Raw genomic sequence first — 14,618 nt, 5'->3', positions numbered from 1 at the left:
CAACAAGTTTCTCCAATAGGTTTCAGGTTCCACATGTTAGGAGGTGATGAGATGGATGGATGGCTGCTCTCCATGGCATTGTCCAGGAACCATGAACTCCATGTACATTAATGCTGATGGGGCAGCCCTAATTTATAACAGTTCGTCACCACTGAATGAAACCCTTCCTGCTCAAAGGAGTTCACAGGAACCCTGACCAAAGGGGTTCACAGGAATGCAAGCAGGATGTGCAACGCCTGGGAGCAAAGTCCCTGCAGGAGCCACGCTGGCTTGTGGGTCCGGGGGCAAGAAGCACAGGGCCACCACAAATGTTGCCTTTGTCTCCAAAAAGTTCCCAGAGTTCTAGGAGTTTTATGGGTAAAAAGCAAGTATAAATTCTATAAGAGTGAGGAGGGATCCATTTTGTTCCCATGGCCTCATTTTTCACGCAGATACAAATCGAATATTGATTGACTAAACCCATCATTCTGAAATTGAACAAACTAGAGCCCACACAATTCAGGTGGCCATAATGTTCTAAAAGACAACAAAATATTTCAACAGGAAAGCTAGATGTAAAACTCGGAGTACTTGTGGCACCTTAGAGACTGACCTGGGGTATTCTATCTACTACCCAAGATCCATAAACCTGGAAATCCTGGGCGCCCCATCATCTCAGGCATTGGCACCCTGACAGCAGGATTGTCTGGCTATGTAGACTCCCTCCTCAGGCCCTACGCTACCAGCACTCCCAGCTACCTTCGAGACACCACTGACTTCCTGAGGAAACTACAATCCATCGGTGATCTTCCTCATAACACCATCCTGGCCACTATGGATGTAGAAGCCCTCTACACCAACATTCCACACAAAGATGGACTACAAGCCGTCAAGAACACTATCCCCGATAATGTCACGGCTAACCTGGTGGCTGAACTTTGTGACTTTGTCCTTACCCATAACTATTTCACATTTGGGGACAATGTATACCTTCAGATCAGCGGCACTGCTATGGGTACCCGCATGGCCCCACAGTATGCCAACATTTTTATGGCTGATTTAGAACAACGCTTCCTCAACTCTTGTCCCCTAACGCCCCTACTCTACTTGCGCTATATTGATGACATCTTCATCATCTGGACCCATGGAAAAGAAGCCCTTGAGGAATTCCACCATGATTTCAACAATTTCCATCCCACCATCAACCTCAGCCTGGTCCAGTCCACACAAGAGATCCACTTCCTGGACACTACAGTGCTAATAAACGATGGTCACATAAACACCACCCTATACCGGAAACCTACTGACTGCTATTCCTATCTACATGCCTCGAGCTTTCACCCTGACCACACCACACGATCCATCGTCTACAGCCAAGCTCTGTGATACAACCGCATTTGCTCCAACCCCTCAGACAGAGACAAACACCTACAAGATCTCTATCAAGCATTCTTACAACGACAATACACACCTGCGGAAGTGAAGAAACAGATTGATAGAGCCAGAAGAGTTCCCAGAAGTCACCTACTACAGGACAGGCCTAACAAAGAAAATAACGGAACGCCACTAGCCGTCTCCTTCAGCCCCCAACTAAAACCCCTCCAACACATTATTAAGGATCTACAACCTATCCTGAAGGATGACCCAACACTCTCACAAATCTTGGGAGACAGGCCAGTCCTTGCCTACAGACAGCCCCGCAACCTGAAGCAAATACTCACCAGCAACCACATACCACACAACAGAACCACTAACCCAGGAACCTATCCTTGCAACAAAGCCCGTTGCCAACTGTGCCCACATATCTATTCAGGGGACACCATCACAGGGCCTAATAACATCAGCCACACTCTCAGAGGCTCGTTCACCTGCACATCCACCAATGTGATATATGCCATCATGTGCCAGCAATGCCCCTCTGCCATGTACATTGGTCAAACTGGACAGTCTCTACGTAAAAGAATAAATGGACACAAATCAGATGTCAAGAATTATAACATTCATAAACCAGTCGGCGAACACTTCAATCTCTCTGGTCACGCAATTACAGACATGAAGGTCGCTATCTTACAACAAAAAACTTCAAATCCAGACTCCAGCGAGAAACTGCTGAATTGGAATTCATTTGCAAATTGGATACTATTAATTTAGGCTTAAATAGAGACTGGGAGTGGCTAAGTCACTGTGCAAGGTAGCCTATTTCCCCTTGTTTTTTCCTAACCCCCCCCCCCCCCCCGCAGACGTTCTGGTTAAACTTGGATTTATGCTGGAAACGGCCCACCTTGATTATCATGCACATTGTAAGGAGAGTGGTCACTTTGGATAAGCTATTACCAGCAGGAGAGTGAGTTTGTGTGTGTGTGTTTTTGGGGCGGGGGGGGGGATGAGAAAACCTGGATTTGTGCTGGAAATGGCCCACCTTGATTTTCATACACATTGTAAGCAGAGTGGTCACTTTAGATAAGCTATTACCAGCAGGAGAGTGGGGTGGGAGGAGGTATTGTTTCATGGTCTCTGTGTCTTATATATAATGTCTTCTGCAGTTTCCACAGCATGCATCCGATGAAGTGAGCTGTAGCTCACGAAAGCTTATGGTCAAATAAATTGGTTAGTCTCTAAGGTGCCACAAGTACTCCTTTTCTTTTTGCGAATACAGACGAACACGGCTGTTACTCTGAAACCTGTCATAGATGTAAAACTGTTTGTGATAATACTTAATGGTATTACTTCAACAATTACTTCAACTTTCCTCACAAGCATACGTTAATGTTAATACATTGCCCAGCTGATTGCACAATGGGGGACACCTCTAACTAAAACAGCCTACATCAAAACTCAAACGAATAATTATTTTGCAGATTTAAAGGATGGACTATACTCCTATGGTTGGTTATTTCAGAACAGGTTTCCAAGTTAACAGTTAACTAATGCAGAAGGTTTGCTTTGGGCTTTTCTTTTTCATATTTTCACTACTGTTTCTACCTCTCCACTTCACCTTTCAAGAAATGTTACAAAGTATGTTAATATAAAATAATTGCACAAAGGAAAACCACTAATATAGTATTGCTTCAATTCATGCATCATTTTAGCAGTTAGTTACAATTACACATGAGAAAATTACTAACCTCAGCTATTTTAATTTCCAGTTTCAGAACTAACTTCATATCAGACTCTGCCCGCGAGGCATTAGCACCCAAAAGCACTGCAGTATCAATCATGAACCGCAAAAAGGCTTCTCTGTACTGAAGAGAAAGAAGAATGAAATGAGCATTGCAGTTACGTCTAAGGGTGGCTGTAGCAGTAAAAAGAAAAGTATTCTGCATTTTTAAGTCATTGTTTCAAGTGGAAGATAAGCATTTTGTGAGACTGGTTTGATTCCACCACAGGAGAACCAGGGAAATAACACCATAACAGTACTGTGCTGACAGGATCTCTCTTGTGGTTCACTGAATATAGCTTTCAAAACATACCAAATGGTGTTGGATTGAGACTTACCTACACATGTTAGAGCTCAGAGAGTTAGTATACACCAAGCCAAGCTGTAAATCTACAGCACACTAGCATGCCATGCACTCGTGGCCATGTAGACTAGAAGTTCACTATGGTGCTTTGACGTACTACTGTATCAAACAGCGTGCCGTAGCTGGGTCTAAGTGGCCAGTTCATGGTAAGCTAGTGTGCTGTAGATTTACACCCCAGCTTGCCGTGCACTAAGTCTGTGTACAGACAAGCCTTTACAAAGGAATGGGATATGTATATTTGTATAGAAAATACATTCCTAGAACGATCTCTCTGCAACAACTCACTCTCCTCCTCCAGTCTTGCACTGACCTTTTGGGTGCCCTAGATCCTCTGATGTCTTAGAGGGCATCAGGTAGAATCCTATTGGCCAGCATTCAAGACAGGAATAAAATTATACTCCAATTAAGTACATATTTCACCTTCTGGTAGATGTAGTTCACTGGAGAGACACCACCTGGCCAGAGGGATGCCATTGGAAAACTCACTAGCTCACCTGAGAGCTGGGAGGGGGAAGGAAAAGGGTCAGAACTTGGATGAGGGCAATTGCTACAGCCCCATGAAGATTGTGGGGATATATTTATTGAGTCTGGGGTTACAAGTGCTGGACATTGCATAATTTTCCATTATACTTAGGGGAAAAGGTGTTGCAAGTACTAAATAATCATTGAACACTTTTGGACCTTGCAATCCCTACTCAACTGTGAGCATGAAGAGGTTTGGAAGGGGCCATAGGAAGAAAAGAAACTGAAGATCTTGGAACCTGTTGAGGGCCTCCTCATTCTGGGATTAAATACATCTAAATGTATTTGACGATAATGATCTAAAATACCAGAACTTAATACAGTGTTGGTGCTTAGAGACATTAGCCCATTTTACATGGTTTAATTGAACCAAGCCAAAACTTACTATAAGGTTCAGGTTTGGTTCAGAGGAAAAGCAGAGCTGAATTATTTTTTATATTTTTTTCTAACATGAAGAATACTCTGGATGAGAACAAGAGACGTGCAATTAACTGTAGTATAAACAAGCATAAATAGCAAACCACAGAGCCCAATCTCAATTTGGAGCTCAGCTAAAAAGAAAAAATTCTTAGTGTGAAAATGATTTATCAAAACTCAAATTACTAATACTTACAGATTTAGCTTCTGTGGTATTATCAAGGTAATCTTCCCGTGCTGTTAGAGACAGGGTTGCTTGGTCCAGCTGTTAAAATAAACAGGAAAAGTATATAATACTCCTTATATAGTCTGTATTACATACATACACACAATTAACAGCCACCAATAGGAGTGGTATTTTTCTGGTGGTTAGAATAGGTGATATAGAGGCTAGTGGATCTGATCACCAGTTTGGGATAAACAACTGGCCATGCCCAAGAGTCCAGCTCTTCAGGACTCTAACACAAAAAAACTGTAACGCGTTCTTCAGCTAAGATTGTGGGGCTTTCTGGCCTGCAAGAGCTTAAGGCACTGACCTTAGCCCAGTGTAGGGGGGTCCGTAGGACTTTCCTGCTCTCTTGCAGCCATCTATTGCAGCCAGAGTGTGCATTCCGAGCCTTCTCCTGGTCCCAACCAGACTCATGAGACTGGGGCCCTCAATAATATCCCCTGACTGGGATCCATTAGCACCAATCATTAAATGTTGTCTAGCTGGGACAGATGATTCCCAGCTCCTGCCTGCTGGGCTCCTCTTCAAAACAGGACAGGCTGCTCCCCGGCTCCCCTGACCTTTAAAGGGGCACGCTGCCCTGTTACGCTGTCCTATAACACTAACGTACAATCAGTTGTGCAACACTGTGACAGATCCCACAGGAACTCTCACAGGCAGAAAACTTTAAAGTGCACTGCATGGCATTAACCACACTCAGACTGACCTCAACTCCATCATACTCAATGAAGCTTTAGAAGCCCCAAGAAATAAACAAACCACCACCTGCAATATAAATCAGATTGTCCTACTGTTGAAAAGATGGTTCTGAAACCTTTTTCAGAGAATCGTTATAGAGCACGTTTAGGGTTCACATTGATTTATATTTGCTCTGCAGGATGAAATAATCATGCCAGGATATTTGCATATTGCTGCAAGTCCTTCATCAGGCAAACTCCCTCTGAAGTCAATTTTTTTTTAAATTACTTCTGGAAACTCTCATTTTTCCCAAAGCACTCCTTTGGCTCATGTTAGACTGAGGTACAGACGCCCATTCTGAAGGCACAATCAACTTCAAAACACTGAATAATATATTGATGAGGCCACCAACAGCAGTGTGGTTGCTGCAAGATTCTACTCTGGAGAATTTTGTTTTTTAAAAATATGATGTGCTGCCCAATGAACAAACATTAGATGTACGTATATAGTTTTACACAGGCACATTTTTAGAAACAGAAAGAAATAAATAATATCAATATATCATATTTATATTTATTAAATTTGGTGGGAGGTTTAAATAGGTGAATTTTTTTTAGAATTTGAAATAAATAAAAAGAACTGGAGTGTCATTTCTATGTCACCGGCTATTTGAAAGCTTTTGTAACATATCTTATACAGAATAATACAAATTATTCATAGAAATCACTGCCTCAGGTGGAACTTAGGAAGACTCCTCTAGTTGTTCAAAAGCGCACAGCAATGATACTCGACAGCTTTATGATTTCTGAGAAACAATATCACTGTACTATTTCTCAACATGTCCAAGTGAAAAGAAAGTATCTACAACATCAATAGTGGACCTTGGATGATTTTGTTTGTTTTAAGTAATCATCCAATGATTTAAATGCTTATCTGAACTTAGCCAAACTTTTTTGGTCTAGAAATCAGGCTTGAAGTCTTGGAAGAACAGAGTTTCTTCCAAATTTTTTTATACTTGGCTGCACTAGGGCTGGAAATATATTCTAGTTGAAACCAAGAAGTGCAAAGATGTGAGAAACACCAAAAGCAAAGGGAAGCTAACCAATTCCTTTAGCCCTCAGAAAAAGGTTCAGGTTGGATTTTGAGTAGTTTTTTTTTTTTTCATCTGAACCACATTGCTCATGAACCTGTCATACTGAAAGAGAAAGCCTAAGAACGTTAAAATCTCTCTCTTCTGGTAAATAGATTTAAATACTTCATTACACATCTACCCTCCTGGGAATTAATTAAAACATTTAGTTACTAAGCAGAATATTGGCAGAGGCACTCTGCAAATCGAGCTTCTAATCAAATTAGCAATGAGCAGTCATTCAGAATGTGCAGTTGTTCAGTTACTTATGTACTTAAATACTACTACGCAGATTCAGTGGACACACTAGTAGGTATAATCCGTCACTAGGAGACTAGCAAAAGGATCTGTCCCAACCAACAATTTACGTGGGTGAGTTGGGTTACCTAAATAGCTTCTTGGAAAATACTTCCCAAACTGATTCTAGTCTTTTACCCATTAGAAAAAGACCTTTGGCCAAAATATTCCTGCCAGGATCTGATCATCATTCAAGTAGTCTGTACATGGGAATCCACTAATGAAAACAAGGAAGTGGCTCGTTAACTTGATTTACTATTGACTCAAGGAGCAGTGGAAAGAATCTCTTTAAGGGTATGTTAGAAATATAAAAATGTATGTCAGTTGCATATCCCTGACCTGTTTTTGGAAACTGTGACCCAAAATCAATAACAAATCTAGTGTCAGAAAAGTTAAGTTTCCACAGTATCCCTATGCAATCTATGTAGTGCCCAGAAGGCAACTTTTATATAAGGATCACCCATTTTATTTCACTGTTGTGACCGGTCACTTTCCACTTTGCCTTTAACTCTCTCTAGCACAGACATACAATCTCATTGCTGGTAACTGGTGGGCTGGGTTATACGGTTTAAAAAGCAACAAAAATTTGGACCAAGTCTCACATGTTAACCCAGGTGACAACCTGCCTACCTAAATTCTACCTGTCCTAGTGACAACTACCTCCCTAAATTCCCTCTGGAGTTTCAATAGGATACAGCTAGGTAACATATTTTAAATCATTTGCTGCCCTAAATTGTTGTGTAGTGTTAGCATGCATTGCTAACCTGCAGCCATGTTATGCTGCAGAAGTGACTGCATTTCACTGAAAGATTAAGTGACTCCTGTATTTAAAGCATGAATGAGTTTGGGGATCATATGAAATGAATGATGACATATCAATATATGACAATATATTAGTTCCACCAATTAAGTGTCTAAAAAGGTGGAAAATCCCAAATTTGTAATACTTGCAAATGATACACCATCTTTTATCTTCACAGAAAAAAAATTCCTCATCATACAACTGATGCTTCACATATAGGACACAAAAACCAGCAAGAATCAGATTCTGACCTCATTTGGATACCCACATTGATCTTGGATATTGATTCATCAGGAATGTATTTTACTCACAATTCTGCCCTATTAAGGAATAAAATATCCTAGCTACATAAGTTTTTCACCCATGATAGTGTAGCATTTGGTATCTAGTGGCTTCTAAATTCCCATATATGGGTGATCATGTATATGTGCAAGCCACTGGGTACTAATGGCTACAGCTGAACTTAAATTAGCACAGTATTGAACTCACTTTCTTAAATGGATCACATAGCTATGACAAGTAGCATATTAGAAATGTTATACTGTACCTTTAAGATGTGATTATTGGAGGTTTTGTCATCAGGAGCCACGTACAAACGGATGAAGACCGAGTTACTATACTGGCCACGAAAAGTTGCAAGGGTCTGGAGCATGCTGAACTTCCTTTCTGACCATTGTCCTTCAGGTCCGATGTTAGATTCCAGCACAGGCCAACGGAACAGCGAATTCTTCAGTATATTTAATAGTGGCTTTGCATCCACTTTTTCAATTTTATCTTAAATGGCAAGATGTACCAACAGTTAACTTCCAGACAATTCAAATCCAGTAGTGGGTATAAAGTCATGCCAATGAGATAGAAATGTTTATAGACTGATCAATTTCTAGGCAAGACTAAACAGAATAGCTCAAACTTAATGCCTTGGCTGGTCTTTTGCTGAAAAGACGCCTCTGAAAATAAGAGTATATGACTCCTTTATCATAGTTTATCCAAATCAAGCATGGATAACCTGGGCAAGGAGAAACTTGCATTGCATTCAGCTGCTCTGTGCCTGTCCTTGGAATGTAAACCTCTCTATACTCTAATTCTACAGTATGTTCATCACAGCCAATGGAAGAAATGTTTCAGATAAATAATACATAGTGATGATCTAGGTCAGATTTAAAATATAAGGTAAGAATCGGCTTAGGTACTACAGTGACGAACTCTGTGGAAAACCCAAAGACTGATTGTCATTTGTTATTTAAGAAAATGGGATGAAAAACTACACTTGCCTTTTAAATAATGGTTGTGGTCTAACAGGGAATGAAATAACATGCAGTGACAAAATCCTGCTGGAGACTGCTCAACAACTGGCATAGGAGTTTGATTGGGTCAGAAGAATACTTGCTATTTGCAAACAAAATTGAGAGGGAATGGGAGTGGCCAGAGAGAGAATACAATGGAGTGTGCAACAGAAAAATCATTTAGTCAGTCAGCTTCACAGCATGTTGGAGCATCAAAAAAGAAATACTCCATAAGACGGAGTGGGGAGAACAACTTCTAAAAAAAATTCTGAGAGAACGACAGAGGAACACATTGAGGAACCAAGTCTACCAAGTTTGATCCCCCACCCCCACAAGAAACTGACTCAAGAGATTCCAGAAACTTTAAAGATAAATTGCTAACTGCATTTGACCCAGAAGAGACAAAAGTAAAACACATGTCACAGTACCAGCCCCTTGTGAAGACATTAGGGCATCATGAGATTTTTGGGAGGTGGAGGTTCTAGAGACATGCACAATCAGATGTGACTGGTGAAGAGACTGTGAGAGTTGAAAATGGAGATGGAGTTACAAGAAACCACAACCTAGTCTAGGGCTAGCTGAAGACACAACAGCTGCACTCATGAGAGGACAGAGCAAGGAATACTGCAGACCATCCCAGAGATACTTTGAGGGGGTTCTGCTGTCCGGGCCCACTTGAAGAGCTGGCTTGTGGGCCCTACCATTTCGATGCCCCCGATATAGGGGAAATAGGAATGCAAAGAAGAATTTCAATTTTCATTAGAAAAAATGAAAAAGTTTCTAGCTTGTTTATGAAAACAACTTGATGAAAATCGTTCGCTAAGGTCAAAGAGAACAAGCAGGGGAGGCCCAGCAAAAGACTGAGGGGCCTAAAGATCCTGATCTCATTCACTCTGCCACCCACCCTTTCAATGTCAAATGACTCCACTGAGTTTGGGGTGTGTCCCAAAGTATCACCTCACTGACCCTCTCCAAAATCCTCAGGCCATAACTGTACACACTAGTATGATAATAGAGGAGACACTTTGGTTAGTGTTGAGGAGCAGGGGTGACAAATATTTATTGTAGAGGCTGAAAACTGGCTATGTGACATAGACTCAGGGGTTCAGAGTGAGAAGCCTGAGGGCACAAGCCTCGATGGTAAAGTTTGGAGCCATCTGGTCCTTAGTTGCCAGCTGAACAATTCCATCAGAGGATTCTATAAAACAATTTACTCATTTAACCTGCCAGTCAATGCTCCCACATCACTTTGAGAGTCCCTTAAAGCATAATCACTTTTCAAAGGAGAACTACATAAATATAGTATCTTGTGCCTTTGTATATTCAGAGGCACATTGCCTGACTTCACTGACAAAATAAGACACTGAACTTGTAACTAGATCGCTGTGAGTGGATCTTTGCATTTGCTTGGAGCCTCACTTAGTTCAGTGAGTACAAATGTCAGCCTGCATAGGTACAACTGCAGGGACTAGGCCTAAGCTTTCACTGCTTTCTTCTGTTAGCACGTCAGAGCCTAATACAGGTAATATACAGCCCTCCCATGCCCCCAAACAAAATCAAGTTACTTACTCTCATTCATACACGATGAGTAAAGGATTTTGGCTTTCTGTACAGCTTCACTGTCCCGTCTCTTGCTGATAGGTTTCTGTAGCAGTGCTGTGAACATACACAGTAAAATAAGTTTCTCCCAGGCCTTGGAAAATGCAGAGTTTGGTTTGTTTTTTAAATCATGCCACTGGTTGGAAAATGTATCATCGTGGGATGACTTCATGGTCTAAATACCACTCATCTCCTCAAACCAACAGTTTTAAATCCTGGCTGGGTTGTCTCAAACCTTACCTCTTCCAGGGTACTTAAACTGAGTTACTCTAAAGAGTTGGGAGGAGAGAGAGCCAATAAGGAGGAGACTTTCAAATGACTTTAAAACCCAAGCTTTAAAGGTACAATTTTTTAAAAACTGCATTATGAAGTGAAAATCATTGCACAATATAGCTCATCCTTTGTCTTTTAAGGCAGGGTCGGGGAGGATAGAGCTTGCAAGCAGCTGAACAAGTCTTTTCATTCCAGGGCCAATGCTGTTCTATACCACTATTTACCAGGGGCACCTTTTCATTTTTTGGCCACTGCCTTTTCCAATAATTTACCATACCACTGTCCCCACTGTTGTCTCATATAGGAAGGGCACAAGAGTGAAGCTTGGTGATAACAGTCAATTCCATGCTGGAGGAATGGGGTAGCTTTCTCTCTACCGGGTACAGTACTAGAGACTATGAGGATGAGTGCCCATAATGGCAACTGTCTTCAGTAAGTGCTTAAGGAACTAAGCATTTCTCAGGAGGCACTCAGCACCTTGAAGGATCTGCCATAAAGAATATTACAAATACAACTCACATCCACCCATTTGAGGAGCAAAAATCTACACACAGAAAAAAATTGCAGAAGACAACAAAAATTCTCCTGCCAGCTACACTAACGCATGATGTAGCGCAGAACTGCAGGTGAAGTTCTCTATTAATACCTTGACAACAGTGTGGCTGTCATCAGTTTTGAGTGGTTAAAATTGTCTTATTATGACAGAATAAATACCAAAAATAACAACAACAAAAGTGGTTGGTTGGTTTTTAAAGACATTTTTAACATGATAATGCTATTTTAGTTTCAGATAAGAATCTCCCCCAGTCTACTGCAGGGCACAATTCTTGATAGATTTTATTTCAAATCTCAATCTTATCAATATTTCTGAGCTTCATAAACACAACATCATAGCTGTCACCAACATATCTCTACCAGAAGGCTCATGAGCAAAGTTCTCAATGGAAGTAGCTCAAGCCCTTTATTTTTTAAACAGGATTATCAGATCTGTCCAAGCTTTAAATATGAAATTTTAAAGGGAACTGTGATTCAGATCTCAATAAATCTAAAAATGAAAAATAGCCTCCTACTAAAGCCAATGCTATCATTTCTGTTTCTTGCCAGAGAGTTGCAACAGTCATGAAAATTGGAAGCTAACAACTTTGGATAGCTAAAGCCTAGCTAAAGCCCAGAAGAGGGGAAGACCATAAGCTAAAATAAAATAAAACCAACTCTAGAACTACACTAACATAAAATCCTATTAAAATCAGACCCGGTGCTTTCCACTGAATAACTTTTTTTTTTTTTTTTTTACTTGCTACAAGAAGCAGCTGTAACACTCATTACATTACAGCAAAGAATGACAGAGAGCAAGACACTTCCAATTTGCTTAGAAAAAATTAAAAATTTTGCAAAGAATATTCTGACTGTGAAACACAAGAAGCTCAGTTTTCAAAAATAGGAATCTTAACAAGATGGTTAAATCCTGCATTTTGATCCTCAAATTAGGTCTTTGGGGGTATAAACGCTCTTTACAGCAGCGACCTCAAAGTTCAGATTTGGATCCAAACTGCCCCTTAGTTTAAGAGGATTCCAATCTGGTGTTCTGGTTCAGGCCTCTCCCTCTCTGCTTTTTGTATCCTGAGGTGCTAATGCGAATATTCAAATGCACAATTTGGACATCCTTCTATTTAAACTGCCATGTGTGAAAACTTTCAAGTACTAAAATTCTCTTTGCTACCACGTACTTGAGGAAGAGTGAGGAAAGAGGAGGAGGACCGGGTCTCTTTGTATCTATATCTACATACACAGATATTATAGGAAGAGCTGGTAGCAACCTCTATATTTAGCCGTGCGAAGGATTCTTGCAACCACTCCTGTGAGAAACTCTCACACCATTGTTTGCAGGAGGCCTTTGATATTGGGCAGCTGGAACGTGCTCGAGCTAGAGAAGTGCTTTTTCATTGTCTCAAGAAATTCTGTTCATTTTTTGCTGAGGTATAAACTGTTAAAAATTCCCATTTCTCTTCTCTTGCTTGTGTTCCTCAGGAAAAGTGTTGGCAGATTGCCAGAATAATAACTGTACACAAAAATTCTAAGGCCAGGCTCATGTCAGCACTAAAGTAGCAGCAACAGGAATATCTGGGAGCTGCCGGAGCAGCTGTAGTGGGCTAGGCAAGGGTCCCCCCATCCCCAGACCAGGCACATGGGCCCAGTGGCCTCTGCCCTCTTCTGAGAGTTCCAACATGGAGCAAGGTTTCATCACCCCACACTGCAATCTCCCCGCTTAGGCTGAACACCTGATCCCTAGCAGCCATCCCCCTGTCCCTCTGAGGAGATGGAGTTGCAGCTCCTCTAACTCCCAAAGGTAGGGAATAGGAAGCAAAATAGAGAAACTGCACACAAGATCAACCACCATCCGAACCCACCACATAGTCCATCCCACCCTCTGTGGGCACCAAGTGGGGCAGGAACTATGCCAATTCCTAGTGGGGGGCTAGAGAAAGAGGGAAGAGAGCCAGGCCAGGCTGGGATCCCCCTTCACAACCTAGCACTTGCACCCAATGGTCCACCTTCTGGGATAACAGCATTCTGCTGCTTACAGCCCATGTAGTTAGTCCTGAAGATCCAGTGGTTGCAATTTGTACTGCAGTGTTAACGGTTCAGAGTCAAAACTATGATGATGATGATGGGGGGGGGAGGATGGTTACAGTCACACATGATAGAACCTTTTTCCTTTTAAAACACCCTAGAAAATTACATTTAAAGCTATATTAAAAGAAACTTAATTAGTTTTCAGACTCAAGCACTCAAAAGTTAGAAAGTGTTAGATTTGCACTTACTTGTGCAACCTTAATTCCAGCGCCGTTGTACATACGTGTTATGATACAGTCTTTAATTACATAGTCCTCTATTACTTTTCCCACAAGATGCTTGCTTCATTCAGTGCACAGGATGTACAAGGGGGCAGAATTAAGGCTGCACAGGCAACTGTAAGCCTGGCATCTCCTACCTTTCAAGTGCTTGGCTTTGCAACCTAAATAATGTTCTTTTAATACAGATTTTTTAATATCACTAGTGTGCATGTTTTATCTTCTTATTTCGGTTTGTGAAAACATAGTTTCCTTTTAACCCTAAAGAGAGTGTTAGCCCTCCAAGGATCCCTTTCAAAAAATAACGCATAACAAAATTACTGTATGAAAACACAACTAATTTCAAAACTTTTAGACTCTGCACAGTCCATCTTATCAAAGAATGTGCCATCTGAAGCTGTGGAGATGCACAATACCATTCCGTATTGTCTCCTATTCTCTTTAACATGGGCATGCTTCCCCTTCTCTTGGTTACTTGCCAATATAACCTAACCCACTGGTGCCTGGTCTACGTGTCACTATTAGAGTTCATGTGTAATCCAGCCTGCTGCTAGCCACTACTGATAATTTGATTCCCAAGGCTGTTGAAAGTGACAAGAAAAGGGGGTCTGAGACATGGAGGAAGTGAGGGGGTAAAACTGATAAGAGAAGTAAAGACCTAAGAGGAGGGTTGGAAAGGTTAAAATTAACAAAAAGGAGAAATGACACTGATATTACTATGGGATGGAGGGTTCTGAAATACAGGGGAAGTGTGTGAAACTAATAAAGGAAGCCGGAATAGTGAGACACTGATATGTGCAATAAACGAAGGCAAGCACCACAAAAAGAGAAGGGAATGTAGGGTCTGTCAGCGTTACACAGATTTTGACAGTCATTTTGTTCTATGAATTGCTGCAGCCTGCTACAGAGGAAACACATGCTGTGCTAGAGACTTTACATTTCCTCTTTCTTCTTCTTGTATCCCATAAACTAAAATAAAAATCATTCAGAGTACATTGTTGCTCTTTGAGTCTTATTAGTCTTAAAGCTTTTTATTA

General features: G+C 41.1%; 1 protein-coding gene across 1 annotated transcript in view; it reads right to left on the bottom strand.

Annotated features, from left to right (window-relative positions):
- PHEX (phosphate regulating endopeptidase X-linked) overlaps positions 1–14,618 on the bottom strand; it is a 137,728-nt gene that overhangs the window by 86,788 nt on the left and 36,322 nt on the right. The window contains exons 4-7 of the mRNA XM_048862966.2: positions 10,427–10,513; positions 8,122–8,348; positions 4,636–4,704; positions 3,105–3,221 (exon numbers count right to left, since the gene is read on the bottom strand). Of these exons, the coding sequence (XP_048718923.1) occupies positions 3,105–3,221; positions 4,636–4,704; positions 8,122–8,348; positions 10,427–10,513 (500 nt within the window). The remainder of the gene's footprint in view (positions 1–3,104; positions 3,222–4,635; positions 4,705–8,121; positions 8,349–10,426; positions 10,514–14,618) is intronic.

Source organism: Caretta caretta, chromosome 1, assembly GCF_965140235.1.
Source record: "Caretta caretta isolate rCarCar2 chromosome 1, rCarCar1.hap1, whole genome shotgun sequence".
Classification (NCBI taxonomy): Eukaryota; Metazoa; Chordata; order Testudines; family Cheloniidae; genus Caretta; species Caretta caretta.
The sequence above is the reverse complement of the archived record's forward strand: the minus strand, read 5'-3'. Positions and strand labels throughout refer to the sequence as shown.